The sequence below is a fragment of the Nesoenas mayeri genome, assembly GCF_963082525.1.
Source record: "Nesoenas mayeri genome assembly, chromosome: 7".
Taxonomy (NCBI): Eukaryota; Metazoa; Chordata; class Aves; order Columbiformes; family Columbidae; genus Nesoenas; species Nesoenas mayeri.
In genome coordinates this window covers 23401550-23427550 of record NC_137551.1, presented here as the reverse complement: position 1 = coordinate 23427550, position 26001 = coordinate 23401550, and the positions used below count along the sequence as shown (strand labels likewise).

At 35.5% G+C, this 26001-nt stretch overlaps 1 protein-coding gene across 1 annotated transcript in view; it reads right to left on the bottom strand.

Annotated features, from left to right (window-relative positions):
* CPEB3 (cytoplasmic polyadenylation element binding protein 3) overlaps window positions 1-26001 on the bottom strand; it is a 93607-nt gene that overhangs the window by 45989 nt on the left and 21617 nt on the right. Inside the window, exons 3-4 of the mRNA XM_080347581.1 lie at window positions 15547-15706; window positions 3641-3697 (exon numbers count right to left, since the gene is read on the bottom strand). Of these exons, the coding sequence (XP_080203707.1) occupies window positions 3641-3697; window positions 15547-15706 (217 nt within the window). The remainder of the gene's footprint in view (window positions 1-3640; window positions 3698-15546; window positions 15707-26001) is intronic.

Below are 26001 nucleotides of genomic sequence, written 5' to 3'. Positions count from 1 at the left end.
ATGTATGACTACAAATGAGTGTGAGTATGAGCAAAAGAAGGGGATGGAGGAGACCTTTTGAGTTAAATTTGGCAAAGAAAAGTTATTTCTTTTCAGTTTTTCCTTAGTATTGTAAACATAACTTTTAATTAGCTTTGCAAACATCTACTAAAAATATTGTCAATACATCATTTCCCTTTAAGTCCATACAGTAACTTACATAGCTAAACTCAATTATTCAATTTATGCCAGATTTGCCCTAAAATTACAGTATCGTCTTTAAGAGTGTGCTGTAGATTAAAAGTTCATGAAAATTATTTTACTGTTTAGCTCAGTATGACTAACACTATTAAAAAGTTAACAAACAGGTGTCACTACTTGATTAAAAACACTATTTCAATTACAGAATTTCAATTAGAGCTCACATAGACAAAACCAATATTTTTTTCCCTTTGCACAATGTTTCAAATCTAAATATTTGCGTCTTCCTTTTGTTTCAATGCTCTTTAGGATTATGCTCAGATGTCTCTGAATATTTGAACACTGCATTCCTCAAGAGAAGCCTAATTCTGACAGAAAACTTCAAGTGCCTCTACTGTATGCCTATACACAAGCATAATGATATTTGTGAGAAGAAAAGATTCACAGTTATTATGCATTTAAAAGCAATCTCTTCTATCTCACTAATTTTGTCATTTCACAACTCAGTGCTGTGAGGTGATGATGATTCATAGCTTTGCACAATCACGAAAAAAGAGTAGTAGTATGCTCTACACTAAGCACTGGCAACTAAACAAGTAACACCTTCCCTCAAGCCAAACCGTCCCCTTCAATGTTTACAGGCAGCAGCTTGAGACAGTCAGTCAGGAAAATCCCTATTTTCTAAAGGCTGTAATCAATAAATCAGAATAACAGCTCAAGTACAGTTGAAAATGTTGCCACAAAGGATGAAAAGGAGCTAAAGAGATGAATGGCCCCCAGAAAACTTCCCGTCTTCCTATACCACGTGAAGAAAAGTTTTGCATTGCTGTTGGCATCAGCCTATGTTGTCTTCCAGCTTCAAAAGATTGTGTATGCTGTTAGTGAGAAATTGAGCTTTGAGTAATAAATCTTAAAGATTATTACTGTGTCTTCACAGCAAAAGAGGAACATGCCTATGTAGCAATGACTATAAATAGAACATGAAGGCTGGATTTGCAGTTTCAGCAGACAGTGTTCAGTTTCACAGAAATTATACATAGATATTACAAGTATTATGATTTAAAGAAGTTACATAAGTTCTCCAAATTGTTCCATGAATTACTGGGATTAAATATATTTGGAGAATTTTTATTTTATTTTAATTTACTTATATATATATATATTTTAATCCCAAACCATAACCATTCCAGCACAGGAAAGAATATTTCTTCTTGGACCAACTTTCCCTAGTATATTTCCCCATGCGGAAGTAAGGGATCACACAAGAATTACATAGTTCTAAATTTCTCAGTTTTAGCTGCAGACAAAAGAAAATTTAAATCACAGAAAGTAATTTTTAAGCTCAGGTACTTGAATACTTGCTTTTACTCCCAACCCTTTGAAGATTTAAGAGCAAAACCCAATAGGTTTCCCAGTACAATCATTCTGGCTTCTGGACTCTTTGTAATGGCCAAAACCAGTATGGCCTCGCCTACTATGGAATGGGAGGGAGAAGAGATGCAGGAGAAGGAAAATTTATGGGAACTTATCCAGACTTTTGATTTGCAATTTTATTGAAAAAAACCAATCACTACTATTTTGGATAAATTGCATATTTATGTTTCCAGGTTTATGCAAGTCTATAAACTTGCATATCTGTCAATAATCACATAATATTTTAAATACTGGAAATGCCTAAATATAACTTGGTTAGGTCACTCAGTTAGTTATACTAATCTTTTAGCCATATACCAGGACCATAGCTGCAAAGGATCATTATTTTTCCAAACTATTAGATTATATAGCTGCTCTAAAAATTTCACAGTAATTAGACGGAGAAAGAAATAATTTCTTAAATGTTATTTCCTTTAAAAGGGCAACTGATTTTTTTTAAGTTTATCTTGCAATGACATATATCAAAATAGAATATAATCAACTGCTTAGGATAAAAGTGAGTTGTCCCAAAATGAAACAACCCTGATATGATATTATACAGTATATAGTATAGATTTTTGTATCAGTTTTTCAGTCCCGTCTTTCAAAAACCTCTAGAAGACCCTGTAAGAAATACTGCTATATATTGCATAGTAACTGTTAATTTTTAAAAATATCTCAAAATTCACTTTTAATCCCCCGTCTTCACAATTATATTACTATTGCAATCAGCTTATTGAAATGCCCACATTAGAGAAACAAATACCTTGTGAGATCAGAATTCATGTCCAACAGCAGCAGACTGTACTGTGTGAAATTTATTCACACACACACACAGAGCTACATGACCAGCTTCCCCTTTTAATAAGGTCTTTAATTAAATGGAGCATTTCCCCTAGTTGATTTCCTGTAATGTCATGTGCCCATAAGAAAATGAGGCATATATGCTAACTACGATAATAGAAACTCTGCAAAATAGCTCAACATCATTAGCAGTGTAAAACAAACCAAATAAAAGGGCACAAGCATGGTCTTACAAGTTCCAAAAGCTGTCACTTAAAGCCAAATGTCAAAGTCCTTGCATCCTGTCTACTACAGATTTTTCATTCTTCACATTGACATATTCTTTTTAAATTTTGTGTGGCAGTACACAAAACACAATCTAATTTTAAGACTCTAAAAAAACCTGCAGCTTTCAACTATACACAGTGTATACTTATATAGATGATGCAAAGGCAAAAAATTTTAGAGAAGTTAGTAAATTAATCGTAACATACAACATTGTAAGCAAAACCAGACATTTCAAAACAGTAAGCATTTCTTCGGATTAGGTGGACAAAAAGTATGCTTTAATTTGCATAGTTCAATTCTACATTACGATGGCGGTGCCTGACACGCTGTCTGTCCCCCACATCGGAGGCTGGCTCTAGAGCTTCCACATCAATTTGGGCAGGTTTTTTCAATGTGTGTGCTCATGACTGGATATTTTTTAATTACTTTTTATTTTCCAACAGAAAGAAAAGCAATAATCTTTCAGTGAACTTCAGCCCCGCACTTCTCCTGTAGCCTATAGATGTCTAAACATACTCTCCAGTCCTGTCTACATAATGTTTAAAGGAAAACAAGAAAGTAAACTCCAACAGTCAACGTAAATGTACACAAAACTTGTAACAACTCATCCCAACAAGAAAAATATGTCTGGAGAGATATCGGAAATTAAAGTTCCAGATTCAACACACACACCCACAAAAGAGGGAACAACAGAGATTGTTTTGCAGTATTACCTATAGCAGGCATTATGAAGTTTCCAGTGGAACACATAAAGCTATTATAAAGCTAATATAAAGAACCATCAATTCTACCAATAAAATCAGAGATAACTGATTTATGAGAATAATTTTTAGATAGTGCACATAAACTTCTGTGCAAATATTATTGTTACACATAGTTATGTCTGGCTGTACAGCTACATACACAGTAGATGTAAAAAAAAAAAAAAAAACAAACCCTCAATATGACAGTAAGTCACTAAATATTAACTACTTACTATTAAGAGCCATAATATTGTCCGTTCCTGGATGATGGAAGTTTATTCCCATACGCCCTGCAATGTAAATAAAAGCTATTTTTAATGTCTTTATTTCAAACCTGAATTACATTCAATAACATGAAAATTTGCTAAAAGGAGAACAGCAGCCAGGGTAGCCAAATCTTCCACCTACTGAAGGCAACTTTGCAAGAATACACATTTAAGGTATTTAACACCATAGCACCTTTAGTGTTATGCACTTACAACACTGAAAATCACAAAATAAACACATAAATAATAACTTTTAATACATCCCTTTGCCTTCTACTAGGAAAGTATTACATTTACTCATTCAAAATAGAGCTTCAAAGGTCAATGTTGCTGCAGTTGTGTCTTTTATAGCAGGCTTCAAATAATAAGTACAGCAATACAAAAGCTCAATTGGTAAAAATAAACCACTATTTTCTATACTACATGTGACACCAGAAATTCTAGAGTTAATGGATTGTTAGAGACAGAGTGCTCACCCTTTTTTTATAATCTTCTCTAGGAATCTGCCATCACTTACTATTTGAGATAAGACATTAAGTTGGAGTGTTGTTCTCATGGAGTACATTCACATGTATTTGAAAAACATGCATTCTTGACCCACAATATGGGCCATCATATATACCATTAAACCCAAATGAACTCTGCGGGTGCCAGTTTCCAGGAAGCTAGAGCGATGCAAAATAGTACCAATTTTCTCACATGAAATTTAACAAACGAAAGGTTGGCTTAAGAATGTCTTTGATGACTTTAAGAACTGAAAGTGGGAACAAATTCACATGCGATTACTTTGTTTCACAGGAGACACAGACCACCAAGTCTACTTCTATCATCAAAGCAATGAATGAGCCAACTCTCCTACTATTCAGGTTAGTTTTAGATACTATTTAACTGAGCTGAAGTATTAAAAACTTCCCCTGAAGAAACTTTGTAACAGGACTATTTTAACTAAACCCCACATAACAATTTGAAAGCTGTAATTTATCTTAGTCCTCATTGAGAAAAAGATATGAAAGAATCACTATAGCCACATAAAAGATTATTTTAATTAAGTAATGCAAGTAACTTAGGTTACTTACAAGTGCTGTAATCCATTTTATATGCTCTCCATGTCTCTATATTTGTGGTTAAGTTTAAGAGCTAAGCAGACAGTTTACATTTTTTCACTATATTGGCACTCATATGTGGGAGATCAAGACTCACTCACTATACTGACGAACTAACATAGCCATTAAGTTCCTGTAGTGTAAATTCTCTTCCATACTTCTGCAAAACCGAGTTTTAACAAGTGTTGACAAAGCAGAACTAAAGCCAATCTTCTCCAACATTTTTAGTTCCTGTTAATAAGTTACAGCCTTCTATTTCCAGCCACAGAGACTGCTGTGCTGTAATTAGCGTTATTTCTGAATAGATACAACACAAAGTTTCAGTACACTTCTGAAATGAAGTCACAAGCAGTTTAAGAAAAGCAAATATATTTTATTCACATTATAATTTTCTCACTCTTTTAGAAAAAAGTACCCCTGCAATAAGACTGTGAAGCAAACACCTCCAGAAAGAAGTAGGGGCAGAAGAAAGGTAAATACAATTTTCATTTTTAATTCCCAACTCCTTCAGCAAAGCTTCTTAAAGAGAACTTCATTAACTACTTCAAATTTCCTAATTACAGATATCATTCTCCTATACATACTTCCACATTAATCTGGCACTGCAGAAACATAAAGCTGCTATGATTTCACTTAGTATAAGCTTGTGCCAAAATAAGTCAGGAGTCCTGCCAGATTGACATTAATTCCCTTTTTCTTAACAGTATATTAATGAGTGTTACAGGTATTACTTGTGAAAAGGTATATATATTAATCTATACTTGTAAACTGATACTTGTAACAGAAAAAAGGAATTTCTATTTAAAAAAAAAAAAAAGAGGAGTAAAATTCAAATGCATAATGCTTGGACAGGCCCTTCCCTCTTCCTTTGCTGAAGCTGAAATTCTGCTGTTTGACCAGCTTCAGAAATAGAATCATATCTGTGACATCTGGGTTTGGTTTTTTCCTCCCTCCAGGCTGTCACTGGACCAGGTGCTGCTGGCGTGACATTTTGTCACCTGCCCTTGGCCTGCTATTTTTAAACAGTTCTTGTCAGCTATCTTTTCAGAGGAGCAGAAAATACAGAGCAGCACAAGCAGAAGGACATGTTCTCACACTGAGCTAAGCAACAGTGTGGGATGATTCCGTGCATCTTCAGAGGTTCCCTAGTGCAATTCTGTAGAAACAAATTAATGGAATGCTTTCAAAACACACCTGTATTAAAAGCATTCAAAACAGACTGGTAACACACCAGTCATAAGACAATTAGTTACCAAAAATCATGTAGCCTCTCATGTTAACGACAACATTTGAGTATCTTGCTGTCTGAAAGCAAATTATCCAGTTGAAACCAAGAGGCTATATGCAGATTACAAAACTACATAGTTTTCTACGGAACAAGAAGAGAGAAAATATATATGAATTTGTTCATTTAAATGGGCAATGTAAAACTGTGAAATGTAAATAGGAATAGATGTCTGATGACATTTTTGGGTTAAACACAGAAATGACTACAGGAAAAAACATTTAAGAAAGCACATGTGTGCTACCCAGACCTTTATGAAGTCCATACAAGCACACATTTCTGTTATAGTTTAAAAATGGCATCTCTGGATAAAATATCTGTTTTTCAAGAATCCTAAGCACAATAAGCAGAAACACAGAGAAGTTATAGCACAGAAGCTATGGACTCCAGTAGTCCACTGAAATCATAAACAGGAATCCTTCCAGTAACAACATCCCCAGTACTTGTATTCAGCAGACATCTGCCATTTTCAGTTTGCCTGTCTTGGTTTCATAACTATCTATCGAGTATATTTTTACTTATGTGCATTTATAACACATAGACTGCAACAATAATCACTCTTTTACATAAGTCTTTTCAATTCCTAATCAAAAAAAAAAAAAAAAAAAAAAAAGTAGTTGTATATTTCTTGCTCAGGGTATAAATGAGGGTTTAATCCAGGCTGCTCTTTTGCATATCTTCTGTCATTAAATTCCTTAAATTCTCTCTCCTAACAGCTTTTGGAGAGACTTTTCTAGCTGGACTGCCTAAAATGCTCTGCTGTATGTCCAACATCATGTTTGTCATGGCAGAGCACCCAGTTCCTTCTTAGAGCACATCTCAAGCATATGCATCTTCTCTCTGTATTATATAGGAAATAAGAAGATCTCAAATGTAATTTAACTTCACCTCAGTCTTTGTAGAAAAGTCATGATTTTGAAACTATTCTGAAATCTTTCCAATAACTTAAGTAAGTATACCCTTCCCAGATATGAATCAGTTTATTAAGTCTTTCATAAGTAGATAATCTGATTTTTTTTAATTGTCTAGATAATTGCAAGTTACATGAACAGTTCTGAGAAAGAATGTTGTACCAGAAATAACAAACCCATATGTCAGGCATGGTTTTACCACTATTGCATTTGTTTGACAGCGTCTATCTAGAGCCAGACTTGCCTATAGTGGTCCCCTTAATCTCAACTTTAAAATCCATTGGTTTTAGCAGATATTGTAGCTTATGAATACAATCTGTTTACAACTAAGTGTAAAACTAATCTTTTATTTCATCATTGTTTATATGTGCTGGCATTATCATTATTTTTCTATGTCTGAAACAAACACCAGTGATTAATCAGTTCTAGATCTAACATTACTGCTTTTGCATGAAGAGATTTCTTAATTCACTTTCTCTTTCTATTCTTTTTCTCTTCCTAAGTGCGCTATGGATTTTTGAATTTGTGAAATCATAATCATCTCCCGGACATGAAACACTAACTCAGTTAAGAACTTTTATAGGTATTAGTTATAATACCTAGTCTCATCATTTTGATGTCACAATCAACATTCCAAGAAACAATGTCCATTGATCATGTGCTGAGTAAAACTTCTTCCACTGTTACACCTCATGGCTTTCACCAAGGTTGACCACTTACACCAATTGCTATTTGGCATAAGATTTGCTAGAAAATAGCAAAACTGGCTTGCTTCCGACCTTCCCGAACTTACTGGGAATGAGAATTTCCTCTCACATAGTTTTTAAGATCATTGTTGATATCAATTAGAAGTTATGACTAGAGACTCCAGTGGCAAGGTCAAATGAAACTGGCAACAGGACTAGGTCTGCTATACTTCCTTAGCATGAATACCTCCTTTATCATTCTTCTCTTTTCCAGCATGTGATTTCAAAGTTGGTGCCAACAAAAGGCATTACAAAACAGCAATAGTTATTTGGACAGACAAGTAGTAAGGGGGTAAAGATTAGACACAGAAAAGTGCAAAAATCAAAGCAATGCCAGTATTACCTCAAACATCTGAAAGAAGGTTATTTTAACTGATATGTATTTGGGGGTCTAGTTTACAGCAGAACCTAACAGCCTCCCAAAACTCTCACTCAACATACCCCAGCTCAACCATGAGTCTTTGCTCCATGATTCACAAATGGCCTAAAAGCATGAAGCGTGTGTGTGTATATATAAGAATTTTAATCATTTTTACCTGACTAGACCTCATAACATTCTCTCTCCTCTTCCCCCTGAAATACAGACACCTGAAACTGATGTTGCAGTAACTCAACATACATGCCCAAAACAATTTCAAAAGCAAGAACTGTGTAAGACAGGGTCTGCATAAAGAATTAGAAAAATAAAAGGTAACTCACTGAAGAAGTTTGTTGGTTTTTTTCTTCTTTTTCTTTCCCCTTCCCTCCCTCTCGTTTTCTTTTAAGTCTGTCTTTTGTTCACACTTACAATTTAAACAACTACTAGGGACCTACGTATCATTTATACATTAATGCACTCAGTGGAACAAAAATACTGTTGTTTGCCAGAAGGGAAATACAAAGAACTCTTACTATGTTTACATGTATAGATTTTTACTGTGCAAATACATATTGTGGCAATGTGAACAGCAGTGTATAGTTATCAAGTATGAATATCAGTAATAAAGCTTGCTGATGCAAACTGCTTCCTATTACTGACTAAACAAATACATGTGATCAGTAGACAAAGCAATCTATAAAATCTAACAGCATATACAAGACAATGAAAAGTATTCTTCATAAGTAAATTACAGTGTTCGAATAAAGCACGAAGTAAAGGTCTTGCATGTATTTAAGTAGTGCAAACATTTTTAGCTCAAAAGCAGCTATATTTTCAAAATTTTCATACTTTAAAAGAAAGAGCTGATGAATATAAAATGAAATCTGGTTTTACTTGTAAGGGGTAGACAGGTGTAATATACATACACATATATCCATTCTACATATAGTTCTAGAACTGTACTAAAAAGAGCAATATTGGTATTCTTACTGGGCAGTTTGGGGAGAATAAAATCAACCAATATGAAAGCAGACATTACCATTCTATTCTAAAGTATACAAAACCCTCAAAACAGTACAGAAGTGAGGAAGAAAAAGAAGAGGGGGAGGGGAAAACAAACCAACTTTAGGTGCCTCTGAGGCCAGTCCTAGTAGTACAATATAAAAATAGAAATAAAGAAAAGGAAAATTGATATCTGTATCACCACTCCTTAAACTAAACAAAGCAAACAAAAAAACCCCACCAGTCCAGCCCAGAATGGATTCTATAGGTCAAAGAAAAGGTCACGCTGGATGTCAGCAGCAAATTAGGAAGTATAATCATAACACAGGATCACTGAAGAAAGCACTTAAAGAAATACGAACCATTTAATGGTCATATTCCGTACTGGAAAAAAAAAAAAAAAAAAAGTGTTCTCTTGAATAAGCAGAGATTCCAATAGAAAGAAAACAGAGCACATTTCCTTTAAGAGGATTACCTTATTGCGCTCTACAACTACATGCTACAACCTCCTCTCAGAGAGTGTGTTGGTCTCTTCTTCCAAGTAGCAAGTGATAGGATGAGAGGAAATGGCCTCAAGTTGTACCAGAGGAGGTTCAGGTTGGATATTAGGAAACATTACTTCACAGAAAGGGTTGTAAGGCATTGGAACAGGCTGCCCAGGGAAATGGTTGAGTCAGCATTTCTGGAGGTGTTTAAGAGACATATAGATGAGGCTCTTAGGGACATGGTTTAGTGCTACAGTTAGGTTATGGTTGGACTCAATGATTTGGAGGGTGTCTTCCAACCAAAATGATTCTATGATTCTGTAATTAGCTTGAGTGGCCTGCCTTAATACACAAATAGATGTGCAAACACAGCTGTGTGCTCACTCTGGTCTTCATGTGCATTTACAGAAAGGTGTCTGATGAGCGTGGAGATTTTGAGAAACACTGTTACAGCGCACTTTTTTCTAATGGAAGTGTTGCAAAACGCTCTCCTGAGTGGCACCATTTCTAGGACTGAGATGACAACATTTGTTCTATTTGCATGACCTTTGTGTTCAGCTGCTGACTGCAAACACAAATATCGTCTATTCACCTTCACTTTTCTCAGGTCATGTGGCAAACTTACCATTTTGCTTACAAAAAGCTTATGAACAATTACAGATGAAGAGAATCTGGTAGCATGCAATGAAATTAACTGAAGATCAAGATGGAAAAGTAAAGATCTCTTCTATGTGTATTACAATATTGTCTAAGTTGCATATAATCTTGAATCACTGCTGTCATAACTCATTAACAACATAGTTAATTTAAATGTAAACAGGAAAACTGAAATGTATTTAGTTTTCATATGACCTGATACAGTCTTTACAGTAGTTAAAAAGTAGTAACCCCAGTAACTTCAGTTTTCTCTTGTGCGAATATATGGGTGTCATTCATACTAGGTATTGAAAACCAAGACAAAAAGGTTCCCCACAGATGCTATTTCTACCTCCAAACTGTTGTACATTTGTATTCAGAGTCTCAAACAATCTCAGAACAAAAAATGCTAAGATAGTCAGGGAGCACGTACATTCTACTGAAATATTATGACATAATCAGCACATATTTTATGTCTCCTTCTACAGTATAATAGCCATTAAAATTAGTTTTAGTAAATTCTGCTCTTGAAATTCTCCTTGTACTTGTGTAGAAATACTCATACTTGAAGATGTGTCAAATAGATACACATAAAAACCTCTGAATTTTTGTTAGCTGCACTTTACTAAGTTTCTTTCCATTCTGATATAGAATAAACCCCAAATATTACAGTTATCTACTGTAACAGTAAATTTTAAAAAAATATATATTTTGAAGGGACGTGATTTCTCTCCTCAATTTTATATTTTGATTCAGTTTCATGACCTGTCAGTAGTACATGTGCATAGCATATGATCTAACACAGCTGAAATATTTTATTTAATTATTTTAAAATAGAGCAAAGGCAGCTGCTAGTTTCTACTGATCAAAATATTTTTTTATAGATCAGAATGAGTCTGTTTGTGTTGCAATGCAATAGTTTGACACAGATAAACATATTGCAACAGTGACATATTGCACCACAGACAGGAGATGCTTTGATGTAGGAAAGAAATGTTTTGGTCAGTAATAAGTAGCATCTACCCATAGTTATTCTGATAATTCAGTTTTATCCTACAGCTTTAGATAGAAGTAGTACATAAGTACCAACAGGTTACAAAATACTGCAAATATATCCTTTGCTCATTAAAGCTAAACTCTCTCGCATGTTTTTGTAGCATATAATATATTTTATTGGCAACTCAGAAAATAAATAAGACAGTTCAGGAAAAACATCTTAGAAAATATTGCACAATTCTGTCATATGGGCATGTTTATGACTGACACAGGGAGCAACCAGATACCCTTGGCCATATACAGTAATTTGCCTTTAAGTAGAAGAAGCTTGACAATTCCTTTACTGTAGTTTTTTTGTTCTTTTTTCTCTCCTTTTTGAAAGGAGATTAGTATTTATGAATATTGACTGAAAGAAAAAATTTGAAGCCAGTCATGATGGCAGAGAAAGCAGGTAAGGAAGTTTGCCTAACTGTCTTGGGAGAAAAGAAAATGAGACTTCCTTATTAACGAGTGAGTTAGATCTCAAAGCATGAAAATGGCAAACGATTTTTAAAGTTACACAGTTCCCAGACTATGAGAAGAGAACAACAGGAACCTAGAGCAGGGTACCCCTATCTGGCAGGACAAGCTGAGAAATCAGTTTTAGACAGAAACAGAGTGAGAGCTGACACTGAAAATGTTCTTACAAGACTGGGCTCTAGAAAAAGTGCAACATAGATGGATAAGCTGGTAATTTATCTAAGTCCAGAAACCTCAGAGCTAGGTATCAAATCTCTCCTACAGTGAGAAACACCCAAAAAGAACTAAGTGACCCTAGCTCTCCTAGCTGGAGAGCACCAAGCCAGCATGCCAATCACACTGAGTTAGCACTCAGTGTAAGTAATTCAATATTGCAAGACTGAGGACCAGTTACTTTCTGCTTCTCTAACAATCCTTCAGCCTTTCTCTTTTTCCACAATTGAAAACAACATCCCTCAAAAAAAGTCACTTAATCACATGCCCTTTCGAGGCCAACTGGATCATGCTTTAAAAAAAAGTGACCTGCTTTGGTGACCTCAAAATAAACCAAATTTCCACAGCGTGCAGGACAAAGTCTGATTGTACCTCCGATTCAGAGAAGCTTCAGCTGCTACAAACAAGAGGAAAGACACTTTCTCACGGGGAACTTGTACCCCCAAATGAGAAGAAAATATACCAGAACCATTTCAGTTTGGTCTTCACATCAGAATCTTTTACGGTTAAGCCTCAAATCCGCATTCTAATCTAGGGCCTTTGTTCTATATCCAAGATAATTATTTTTTGTTTCAAGTATCTGCCGGGATGTGAGGGGGCACATACGCCAAGAAGGGCTATGTTCCAAGCAAAGTTTCGAACTCCAGATAAACCACCTGCAATATTTTACTAATGAATACATATACAGACAGTACTTCTAAAAATAAACATTTGCTGAACACTTTGTTGCCAGCAGCAGGCTGAGATTATCCTGAAATAGCTGCACTGGCTTTGTGACACACATTGGAGGCTCCAAGAGCTGTTATAGAATTAAATTTTTCTGTGTTTTCAAAATCAGGGGATTTTGGTCCTTATCTTTTCATCCTTTTTGTTTAGAAGTGTGAATAGGAAATACAAGGCCAACTGACATGTAAGTGCTGTTAGGTAAAATTGTTGGTGAAAACAAGGTTCACTTACCAAAAGGTGAACAATTTAAAAACTGATTTGAAAGCCACCTCATTACTTTTGTTTGTTCTCTAAATTGGGATTTTTGTAGTTGTTTTACTTTCTATGTACACAAGAAAAAGAGAGGGCAGCCACACATGCCAGAGAAGGGAAGATCTAAAGGGAAAAACTCACTAAGTTTAGCATGAAAGACAGAGGAGGTAAAATGAAGAAGCAGCTCTGAGATTTGGTTAAGTTAATAAGATTCTGGAAAAAGTACCTGAAATTTCACACAAAAGGCATTCACACAGGAATGTCTATGAGGAACTGAAAAATCAAGCTGAATTTACATAGACAGTATATTCAAAAGCTTCAAGGTGAAAATAAATGGAAATGTGACAACGACTGAAGAAACAAAAGCAAGCAGAGTCAATTACTTACTTTCTCAACACAATCACAGACCAAAATATGCTGCTACTTTAATGGGGAAAGCCAGAGGAGAGTGGGATAAATAAGGAAAAAAAAAAAAACAAGTGAGTTTAGAAGACAAGAGTAAGTGAACTCTGAGGAAGGTACAGAGAAGGACAGTAGTCGAAAACCTCCTGCATCTTTGCAAGAGGAAAAGCAGAAAATTGGAGGTACAGGGTAAGAGTCAATACCAAGGCAACAATGAAACCACAATAGGAAAGTGATCTGAGGAGTGGATCAATGTTTGCAGAAAAATGTTATGTTTTCATGAAAAGGATTCAATTAAAATAGGAACATAGATCTGTATAACAGAGAGGAAGGCAACACTTCATTGGATTGAGTCCAGAGCTGGGCCAGAAAGATGATCATAGGGCCAGAGAACCTCTCCTGTGAAGACAGGCTGAGAGAGATAGGAGAGAAAGCTCCAGGGAGACTTTCTCCAGTACCTAAAGCAGATCTGTGGGAAAGCTGGAGAGGGGCTTTTTACAAGGGCATGGAGTGATAGGACAAGGGGCAATGGCTTTAAACTAAAGAAGGTAGATTTAGATTAGATATAAGGAAGAAATTCTTAACCATGAAGGTGGTGAAGCACTGGAACAGGCTGCCCAGAGAAGCTGTGGATGCCCCATCCCTGGAAGTGTTCAAGGCCAGGCTGGATGGGGCTTTGAGCAACCTGGTCTAGTGGAAGGTGCCCCTGCCTGTGTCAGGGTGTTGGAACAAATGTCCCTTACAACCCAAGCCATTCTAAGGTTCTGTGACTTCTTGGAAGAGAGAATGAACATGTCCTGAAACAGCCACTCCTACAGGAGTTCAGGTTCATATAGTTCACTCAGGTTCATATGGAAATTCAGTCTTTAAAAAATTAGTCTCAATTTGTATATTTAAATAAATACTGATTTAAAAACCATGAACTTTTAGCTAGATTATAATACATTTAATAAGATATAATAAATATTTAAATTAGTTACTAGCAACTCAAATTTTTTTTTTTTTTATAACAGCCATATGAAAATTATATCCAGAAGAAATCTCAATTTTTGTTGAGCTTGTTTTTAGTGGTTTCAGGTTAACACTTATTCTGGAGGACTATGATCAGAACAGATATGAAACAGTATTTCTTGCCATTTTATACAGCTGAAAAATGGTTAAAGACACATGAAGGCTATAGTACAGCAAAATGCAAGATAATAGTGGAAAGCACAGGTTAAAATAGCTGACAATATAGAACCCAGTTTGGTATGGTTGTAAAAAAACTCTGTACCCAGAAAGATGGTGGAAGAGGAACACGACCTTAGACCAGAAGAAATATTTTTCCACATGTAATATAAGTGGGGAGGAGAACAAATGAGGAAGTCACAGCATCAGATAAGTATGGATATAAGCATTAGCATAGGAAGTGCCATACACAACTAAATTTCTTCTCTATCAATTTCAGTGTCCTGACTTTTTAAAGACTGGAAATCATTTCTATTTCAAGACTTCCTTTGTATTTGGTTTACTATTAGCTTCAGTCTTCAAAGTCACTAAGAATGCATTTGAGCAAGAACGTGTACCTATTTTTAAGCTTAACCAATGAAATATTGTCAGAGGAGTGTGCAGGTTGATCAGGAATATTTATTCATTGAAATGCTGCCACAGCATTTCACTATTCAGTATCATCTTCAATGCTACATCTGGTAGAACAAACATAGTTTAGTAGCATAAATAATCAAAACTTTCTCAGCACTTACAACATCTAACAGATTTTGGCTCCTCCTAACAACGTGAAATCCAAGTTAGGATACATTTTTAAAAAAGAAATCTGAAACAACTGTAGAGGTTAAGCTTGATACATTGTTTGTTTTAGAACCCTGTATACTAGATTGATGATCCAAAAATAAGAACAGTATTAAGTTTAAAAAAAGACGTTGAACATAACAATTGAACAGTTGCAGTACACATCTTCTGAACTGAATGACTGCAGCAGGAGACCCAACTGTGCAATTAGCTGATACGCAAAACCAAGTTTTGGAAACATCAGTTAGAAAATATTATGATTGTGCACTTAGAAGAAATGTACACACGTTTTACCTTATCTTCCTACCATAGAGTTTATTGACCTAAGATGGGGAAAAAGGAAGTCTTGCATAACTGACAACTCATTCATTAGCAAAAAGTTTATAGCGGTACTCAAAAGCTGATTTTTGTTTAAACACCAAGCAAGCATGGACATATGAATATTCCTAACCTGTAAAATGATTCCTCCACATTATATCAGCGAAACTCATTGGTGGGCCACTGGGAGGGTAGTGTTTACCTTTCAGAGGCTCATGATCAGTCCTTATCATATCCATTAAGGAATTTTCCAAAGAGTGCAAGTTAAAAGTGTCATAGGGCCTATTCCGGTCCTAGAAGAGAAAACAAAAAACATGAAAGGTAAGAAAGGCTGTTATAGAAAAAATCACTGTCTAACACAGGCTCATTTCTTATTTTGTAGAACTCCAGCATCCCATTCTACTTTTTTCTTGATAGAACTTCTTATATTACCAAAACCTATAAGCCTACAGTTAAAATGATACCCTTCATTTTGAAACTGCTGCTTTCACCAATACAGCTACACAGAGAGGCTTTTTAATACTTCTAAAAAATTATATACAACTAGTAGCTAATTCTAAAAATTATCATTTAAATTAGAACTTTAAAATACAGCAATATTAATGTTTACAGTGGAGAAATAAAATTGTTCCAGAGTTCAGAGGTTTTTGGTATACAGCTTCATCTTCTGTTGTCTGTCACAGTGCTACCTTACCAGCAGAGCAGAAGCAAGCAATGCTCAAGATGCCAGCGGGCACATTTGTTCCAGAAAGTACCAAGTAATTCTTCCAATGTCTAATATGAATCTCACATGTTTAAATAAAGTACACTAGATGCAAAATAAAACAAAAAGCAAGATAGGATATGCAACACTTCTAGACTAAGGCACTCAAAACCCTGAGCCAGGGTTGGTTTGTATTGTTTGGATCTCTCATTTTTAATTTGCTGTAGTTCAGCTTCTGTTTTTTAAGTAAAAGGAAAAACAAACAAATAAAATACACAAAACACAACCAACCTTTAGCAAACCTGTTGCAAAGCTCAGGAACAATCTTATGGAGCGAACAATCTATCCATGCCCATGTATTTAGAGTGCTGTACACAATGGGGCCATATAACAGAACAGTCCCCTTGTTGTAGCCAAACAGTTTCTAAAAAACTTTAATTTTCTTATTCTCATCACTATCATTAAAAAAAGTAAAGCAGAAGTATGTAAAAGATAGCAATTTTTCTTTGTACCCTATATTATGCTACAATTAATGAAGAGTGTTATAACATTCTACTGTGCAAAATGAAACTTTCATTTTAATATGCCCCCCAAATTCCTGGAACAATATTTTCTATGTGCTGGTTACTACACGATAATCTTCTTGCTTAAAATAACAAAACTTAAAATCCTCTGTCAAGAAGCAGCAGTATCTGCAGCAAATGTAACACAAGTATTATTTCTCTTAAACCCTCTTTTTCTTAGGTTGTCTTCAAATAAAACTGAAGGAGAGAATGAGCTCACTGGTATAATTAAGCATTCTTTCAATATTCCTGTTCTGGAATTCAAATAAATACACGTTATTAAAAGTTTGCTATTACTAAAAGCTCTGAAATACAGATCTTCCTACTGCCAAAAATCTCATGTTCAACCTACTCTAAACTGAAGATCCAAGTTCCCTTCTCCAACATGCTAATTTTGTATTTTCTAGAAGCGAACTGCCATTATTTTCTTCATACATTGTTTCATCTATTGACCTTTTTTGGCAGTCAAACATGATGTCCAAAGAATAAGACTTGATTTCTGTTAGAAGTTATACGAAGCACAAAAGTTCAAATGAGCTCACCGAATTTTAATTTTAATTGTTGATGATTTGTATGTCTTCAACAGCTGCTTAGAATGGCAACATTTGTACACTGTATTCAAAAGAGTACTTGTTCACCTCTCCAAATGGATCAACACATATGGAATACAAAATAAAATTTATGTCCAGGAAATCTAAAGTAGATCTTGAAAAACAAAAAACAACAAACCACAACAAACAACAAACCAACCAACCAAAAAAAAACAAACCACCCACCAAAACTTTCCTAAGAGAAGACTTTATTTTGGTTAAAACAACCCACTGGTAGGTAATACGTAGTAGGAGAGAAGAGTTTGTTTTATTTCATATTCCCTTTCTTAAAAGAAATGCAAGAAATTGAAAAGTGCAACTTGAATGTAAAAACAAACTCATTCTTGCAATATATTAGTAACTTGATTAAATAAGATCTATATTATTCCCTAAAAGCAAGAACTTTGATCATCTTTTCCTATTTATTTCTTTTAAATACCTGTACTGTGAACATGTAAGGAGGTCAGGTGTTACAGTACTAAACCACGGCACCGTTTTGAAGAGAAGATATGAAAGCAAATATACAGACTTTATCCTAAATAGAGGTGGGAAAGTATTTTTCAATGAGGTCTGATCTGGTTTACTATACAGCTGCAGCAGAGCTGAGCTGGCAAAACTAACACTGGCAGGAGAGCAAAAGGGCAGCTTTTCCACAATGATAGTTTATTCCAGCTTTAAACATTCCTGAGATTAGTCTTAAAGGCCAGAAGGAGTAAGTTCAGAAGAGGACACAGCCTACAAATTGAATTTAATTTTCCTTTATTAAAATGTATGTTAGTTATGTTTTAAATACGCTACTATAGCAGCAAAACCCTGGGAGGTCCTACTTCGTACTTCCCAAGAAGCTGTACACATGGAGGCATGTGAAAAAAAAGGGAGAAAAAAACCCGTAGCATCGAAGGCAAGGCTTCACAGGGCAGGTTTGCTAGAATGCAGGATCTTTCTAACCTTTTAAGGGGCATACAAACCTGCAATATATTTTCAAGATGAAAGATCAATTTAATCAACACCCTTTATCGAGGCAATTATAACACATCCACTATAGTATTAGAGCAAGCTAAATCAAGTAACAAATTTAGACACAACAGATTTTTACAAGTATGTTGTGGCATGTGCATAAGTATAACGTATGCTGACTACAGATTTTTCTAGTGTGGGTGACAAAACAAACAAGTCAGGGCTAACATTCTAGCTACTAAGTAGAACAGCTACTACTCTTTGTCTTAGTAGTTTTCATTTCAGTAGCAACTCATTTGTACTCAGTAGATTTGAAGACTGTTTCCTAAATTCAGCAATTTCTTGCAAGAAGCCTGGTGCTTCTGCAGATACACACACAAGATGATGTTTCCTTATTTGTCAGCATGAACTGGTTCTCCTGCTTTTGTGAACTGATACTGTTCCATCTCCCTGATTTGCCTTTTGCATTGTTTCCACAGGCTACCGACCTACTGCCAAACAACCCCAACAATGGAAACAGTTCATAAAGGTCCTTAGTGACCCATGAGAACTTTGCAAGGAAGTTCTGGGACTAGGACCATGAATGGAAATCAAAATATAAACTACAGAATGATAAAGCAGAATAAAAAACTCGGAAATGCAGCCTGAAAATCTAGCAAGTCAGGAAGATCTGCTGGAATCTTCTAGAGAAGACAAAGATCCTAAGACCTACTTAAACTACATTATAGATAAAAGACATTTCCAGCTACAAGCAAGCATTAAGTTAGCAAAAGATTAAGTCCAGCCTGCCCATGTGGGATTGCACTTCTGCTGTATACAGAGAGCAGCTCCTTCATTGTTTGCTGCTGCTGTATATGGCAGCATATTTCAGTTCTTACAATATTCTATTCTTGAAAGAAAGAAAAACAGCTTAGTAATAACAACTCAGAGAAGATATGGGTCCCAGAACTTTAAATCCCAGCCCTGGCTCTTATCTATACATTCATCCATGGCATAGACTTCCACAAAGCATGTATGTTAAACATAATGAGAAATTGTAAATGCATATGCAGGATCAGATTTTTGAAGGATCACAAAGTGAAACAGACCTCCAGTTGAAGCTGGGTATCAACTTTCTATCTTTAAATATCTGACCTGCAAAGCTGATTAGAAATGTCAGAAAATACAGTGTCTATGTCTTTTAATTTAAAACAAACAAAAGAATCACAACAGTAACTTTGCCAAAAATAACTGCAGAGTTGAGATACTAAAATGAGAAAATACAATAATTTGCTTTTTGCCTGCATTTTACGCTTTTGTGCATATATATTATGCTAGTCTTCAATTACAAAGCCATAATAATTTTTCAGAGGTCTCCAGTCTCCATCCAATATGCATAATGAACCAGGTCCAGAAATTAATAAAAAACAGGACTTTGAAGACATCTGTTTATCTCTAGGCCAGATGCCTGTGTTGCTTATCCCAGGAGATGGCTGAGGTATAATCAGTGTGTCAGCAAATTCCAGGAGGGGAAAGGACATACTTAAAATTAAATGTTATCTTAATTATGAAACAAAGATTACTTAGCAGTACCTGAACTAAGTATCATTCGTAATCAAAAGAACTTTTTCCCTATGTCATACCCTGTAATGTGGTGTGCTTTGTCCTGCCCCCTTCAGACTCAGAGCATGGGCATGTAAGGACAAGGCATACCTAGTGCTGCTTCAGTTCCCTCCCAGTAGATACACAAACCATGTCTTTACTGGCAAGAGGGAAAGGTAAAGAATGAGAAAAGAAAATACAACTATATTATGGATAACAAAGCCAAGATCAGGTCTATACCTAGGGCCATAAAAGGTGTTAGTGGACCTTAACACAGCATGGCTTCCTCACTACCTCTTTCAGCTTGAACACATAGTGCAACGTACTTGGAACTAATTAACTTAAAAAACAAAAATTACCAACATATCCCATGGCAGAAACATGGAGAACACACAGTTTCAGTTTTTGGAGCAAGGTGTATCTTTTTCTTCTGTCTCTGCAGGGGATAAAGGCAGTGGAGACACTTGACCATTAACTGATTAAACTACAGTCACGAAGTGAAAAGTTTTACCCTGAGAAGGCATGTCAGGAATCTAATACATGTTGCCCAAGCCTAGCTCTCATCCATACTCAAAATTCTTAACCATGCATTTATGCATGTGTTCAGTCCTTGTTGGCATGGTCATCCCCATCTGTAGCATACAATATACATTAAGCTAAGACATACACCTGATCTGCCTGGTTTTTAGTATGCAAGCAGCAAAACCTCAGGTACCTAGACGCTTCCAAATGTACATTTCCCTCTGCCTATACAATTCAGTCCATCTGCAAACTGACTTCCTGTTGAGTTTCCAAGCTTCCTATATTCTGAACAATGTCTCAGTTTCAGTAATTTATTTCAGCATTCTACGTTTTTACGCTGCCCTAGATTTTCAAGCTTCCTGCACCAGTGTGTGGCACAACACAGTCCAACTCTGCCGAGCAGCAAGATAGCTTCCGCTCACTGAACCGTTCGTTCACTGTTTCCAGGAGAATACCAAAACTCCAGTCAGGCTCAGCAAAGTCCCAGTATTTTTTACCTATTAGATTCTGGGACATTACATGCCATATTTTGATCAGAAGGAAGAGATGAGATCCCGGGGAACAGCTAAAATTCTTATGGCTTAAACAACTTTTCTATCGATGTGAACTTCTTCACTGTGGTCACTGCTGTGTTTCATTCTTCTGTGCCTGACATAAGCCTGGATTTGGCTGCACAGGATTGCTAAGCATTGCCAAATAAAGCTGAAGTCAATGGAAACATAGTTTCAAATAAATGCAGGGTAAAATGCCAACACTGTTTTAAACTGGGCTCACTCACTCCCTTCTAGCACCTGCAAGGGGAGTTACTACTAAGAATACGAGTAAAACAAGTTTGTCTTTCCCAATCCAAAGCAGCAAGAACAGCAATTGCAAAAAAAGTATTGCGGAAGTTCGGCTTGGGACATGCTCAATGTGCCATGAAGGTACACATGAATGATCACACACAGCAAGCTCTACATGCTCACTGAGCAGCCTTCAGCTCCTAGCAGCTTCAGCTGTGATACAATCCCACTTGCATTCTCAGTAAATTTTGGAGGAAAAAAAGAAAAAAAAAATCTGAGGAATATGGTCACATGGTAAAGTAAAATTATTACTTAGCAAAAGAACCAAAAAAACTATAAATACCAAGTGTTACTAAAATAACCAGAAATTGCAATAATTTTTTCCTTATGAAAAAATTTCCTTATGATTTCATGAAAATATAAAATAAAACAAAACAAATAAGAAGGCATAAAATATAGCTAGGAGGGACAAACAGGGTAAATTTGACTATGTACATGATAAAGACCATTACAGTAGAAACCAGTAGAACTACTACTACTAAGTCGTAATGGAATTTTATTCTAATTCCACTCTCTTTTTTGACCTTTCCAGCTAATTTCGGATAGCATTAAGCTAAGCTGGATTTAACATGTTCCTTTACTGGGAAAAAAAAAAAAAAAAAAAAAGACCGTTTTCTTCTGTTATTACTGCTCCTGGAATGCCCACAGAAGAAACACATTGACTTTTCACACATTTTTCTTTGCTCACTAGCAACTGTAGCACATTTTACTCTCAAAGGTGTTCAAAAGTTCACTGGGCAAAAGGTGAATTTTTTAAAGCTTGTTAAAAAAGCTTCTAAGAAAAATAAGGAAGTTTAATACAAATATAAAATAACATCTAATTATATATAGGTTATGGAAACATTTCCATATAATTTGAAAAATAGCATTTCAGAACTCTAACGATATTTAATCATCTTGCCTGTGTTATATAAACTTTTACAGTCAAAATTCAAGAATTCAGATTGAATCCAAAAGCCTTGAAAACTTGACCTACTCAACCATTTTTTTTTTCAGGAAAAAAAGGTAATGGTTGTATTCAAACTTTAGTCCCTTAAAAATTCTGAGTTCTAAAATGTTACAAGAAAACTGAAGATTTTCAGTGAAACGTTTGCAATGTTTCTTTCCAAATAAACTAAAAGGCACAGAAATAAGAGGTACAACAAGCATTATATAGCATTACAAAAACTAATATAAATTGTATTACTCAGTTTAAAGCTCACTTTACCTTGCAGTTAAAATGAGATTCCCTTTTTGTACACAACTAATACATGATTGAAATATATATAGAAATGTTCCAGCTTCATAGTCACAAGACTTGGCATTATATTCACTTATACAGAATATTCTGACACATTACCAACTATTCAATATTTGCTTGCAAACTGCGGGGCAAGAAAGTAACAATTCACCCTGCCTTTTCCTAAATTAGCAGTGGTAGCTGCAGGGCAGACTGAGAGGAACACATTAACTGTTGCCCTGGTTTAAGCAATCCATGTTTTGGAGTTGCAGGGAACAAACCACCATATGCCTCTACTGGATACAAACTCTCTCGTTCTGTATTATATCATTCATTTCTTTCCTCATAGCCTGACACACTGTGCTTCTTTGAAGCACCCTCAGTTATTCTTTCAATACAGACTTCTATAATAGGTCAAAGGTACTACTCACATGATCACTAGTGTTATTTCTCTGCCTCAGATTCAAAGACAGTAAAGCACCCAGGGAAATCCTTAAATCACCTAACCTAATGCTCCAATAGGGAACACTGTTTATTCCCAGAAAACAGAAATATAATATACTTAATATTTCAAACATCTTCCTTTTGTTATCAAAACAGTTAGACAATGTGTTTAAAAAAAACCCAAAGAAAAACCGCACAACAACCTACAAAACAGCTATAATCCTTACACTCATTACACTACTGTAGGGAATGATCTGCAGACATTACAACTAGCTGAGCACTCACTGTCAGGATTTATGTTTAGTCATATTTTGTTCAACGTGATGCTTTAGATAAAAATCTGCTCGTCAGTCCTGTTGCTGAATACATCTCAAAAAGCTGATGTATCCACTTTCTATTATAGTTACTGATTACACTAACAAACAGTTCTAACACTTGTAAAATATAGGATTAAAGTAGTTACACCCAAGATGATAATCAATTCACAACAACAAGCAAGTGGAAAAAAAAATATGCCAGCAGTAGAATTTATAAGGCTGTTCATTATACCCTTGAGCTATTAAAATGAAATAATTTAAGTGGTTCATTGGCCTGCTATGCAAGAGTTCAACACTGATAAATTACCTTTGGGCCTCTACCACTCTGTTCAGCAGAATGATGCCTGTCTGCCATAGCAAGGAAAAATACCATTGACCTAAGAACACCTTGCCAGCTAAATCAGCACAAGTGCAAACTTCAAATCACAAGACAAAAGCACTACAAAGATGCAAACACTGCAAATTATATTATTAATATTAGCTGTCATATGCCTTTAATTACTAAAATTACTTGTGTAAGCTGAGTCCTAACTTTATATTATTACAGCATGATTAATATGCATGACAAATTGTGGCTCAGGAATTTAAAACCTTCTTTAAAGAGATATACACAAAAATCCACTCTTGCGCCTTCTTCCTAATGGAGATTGAGAATGGTTAGGCAGTAAATGTTCTGCATCCTGGGACTTCACTGAGACACAATCTATCATAGAATCCCAAGCTGTCACAGCCACTTTCTCATAAGAGAAAAAGGACTACAGGCTCTTTCAACCTATGCACCTACTTCTAAACATGAGCTGGGGACCCCTGTGTAGCCACTGATAAACAAGTCTATCCTTTTCCTAAAGTGTCATTATGTTCGAAATTTTAATTTAAGAATATTTGCAATAAACTATTGGATCAGCTTCAAAGTTACCAAAGGCTGTGCAATGGAACTGAACAGACAGGAAACAGCAGAGAGTAGCAATCCAAAAATCACTCATAGCATCAAGCTCCACTTAAAGGAAGGGCAGAAGGAGAGGGGAAAAAAAAATCCCAACCCCAAATTATGTTTTAATTAGAAGCGACTCTTCAGATCAATTATATGCAAGTAATTCAATTTCAAATCAAATTTGGAAAAAAATAAGGAATTTTTCTGGTTGCAAGTACTGAATCATTCCACATATGCAAAATTTCAGTTTAATAACAAATTCAAAGTTAGTATATTAAATATATTATTTAGCATAATAAATGTATTAAAATAGTAACAGAAACACACTATGCATACTTGCATCTTTTATTACTTAAGAGACTTAAAGGCATTTAGGATATGAGGGAAAGAACAACCATCTTATGTACAAGGTACCTGAATATTTATGTTGAAACCCTGAAAAATAGCCAGAATAGGTATTTCTTCCTCTTAGAAGAAAAGAAGCCATAAGCATTTTTGTGTTGTCAGTTAGGGGGTATTCATTCAAACTACTGCTGCACATCTGGATTTAATTAATTAAAATCATTCAGAAATCTCATACAAGACATACAAGTACATGTATGAATTTGCAACTAACCAAAAGGAAACCATCTTCATGTTAACTCCACACAGAAATTAGAAAGGATACTCATAGGAGCAGGAAAAACACTTTCCTATTACATTATAAGAGCTGAACTGATGTAGTACAGGGCAAATTCAGTAAAGATTGCTCCAGACAGGGAAAATGTCTTGAGATAAAAGCCTACCTGATTTGCCACAGAACCTTCCTTTTTTGCACAAGGTAATAAAGATTGACAGACACCCTAAGAAACGTTGCTACAGGGAAAGAAGCAGAATGTTCAACCACTTAAGTACATTCAGGGAGACCATAACAAGTTCAGCATTAATATCCTGGACAACAAATGTCTAGGAAAAAGTCTAGCAAGACTGACAAAATAAACAAAAACTTATCAGAAGAAGTAATGAGAAAATAATGTAGCCTCCATAATCAGTATTAACATACAGGCTGAGAGAGTTGGGGTTGTTCAGCCTGGAGAAGGCTCCAAGGAGACCTTATTGCAGCTTTTGAGCACTTAAAAGGAGCCTGTAAGAAAGCTGGGGACGGACTTTTTATCAGGGCCTGTTACAACAGGACAAGGGGTAATGGTTTTAAACTAAAAGAGGGGATATTCAGGTTAGACATGAAGAAAAAAATTTTTACAATGAGAGTGGTAAAATACTGGCACAGGTTGCCCAAGAGAGGTGGTAGATAACCCATTCCTGAAAACATTCAAGGCCAGGCTGGACAGGGATCTGAGCAACCTGATCTGAGTGAAGATGTCCCTGCTCATTGCAGGGGGATTGGACTAGATGAGCTTTGAAGGTCCCTTCCAACACAAAGTATTCTATGATTCTATGAAAATCAGGTAAACAAGGGTAAACAGTAAAGACAGGTAAATATTAAGAGACAAAGCACTGTCATCTATCCAATTCAATAATACACATCAGGTGCATGTGAACACTGTAATCAAAGGAAGTCAGAGTTGCTAAGGCACAGTTAGTGGAACGACTAAAGCCGGTCCAAGTAAGAATGTCAGTACTGTGTATATCTGACCAGCAAATTAAAATGAAAGAAATGCAATAACTGAAGCAGGCTACAAAACCATAGATCACAAACACTGTTTCTAGTTTTTATGACTGAAATTCAAGGATGTCTTCTATTTAAGAAATAGCAAGCAGAGATACTGTAGCATCATACTTTGGTGATGCAATATCCTGGAAAATATGATTTCTGGTTCTTGAAAGAATATGATATGGCTGACCTAACAAGGACTTCAGTATAGCATTTCATATGGTGCTACAAGCAAAGTAACTAAATGGGGAAAAATGGTAATCAGTGC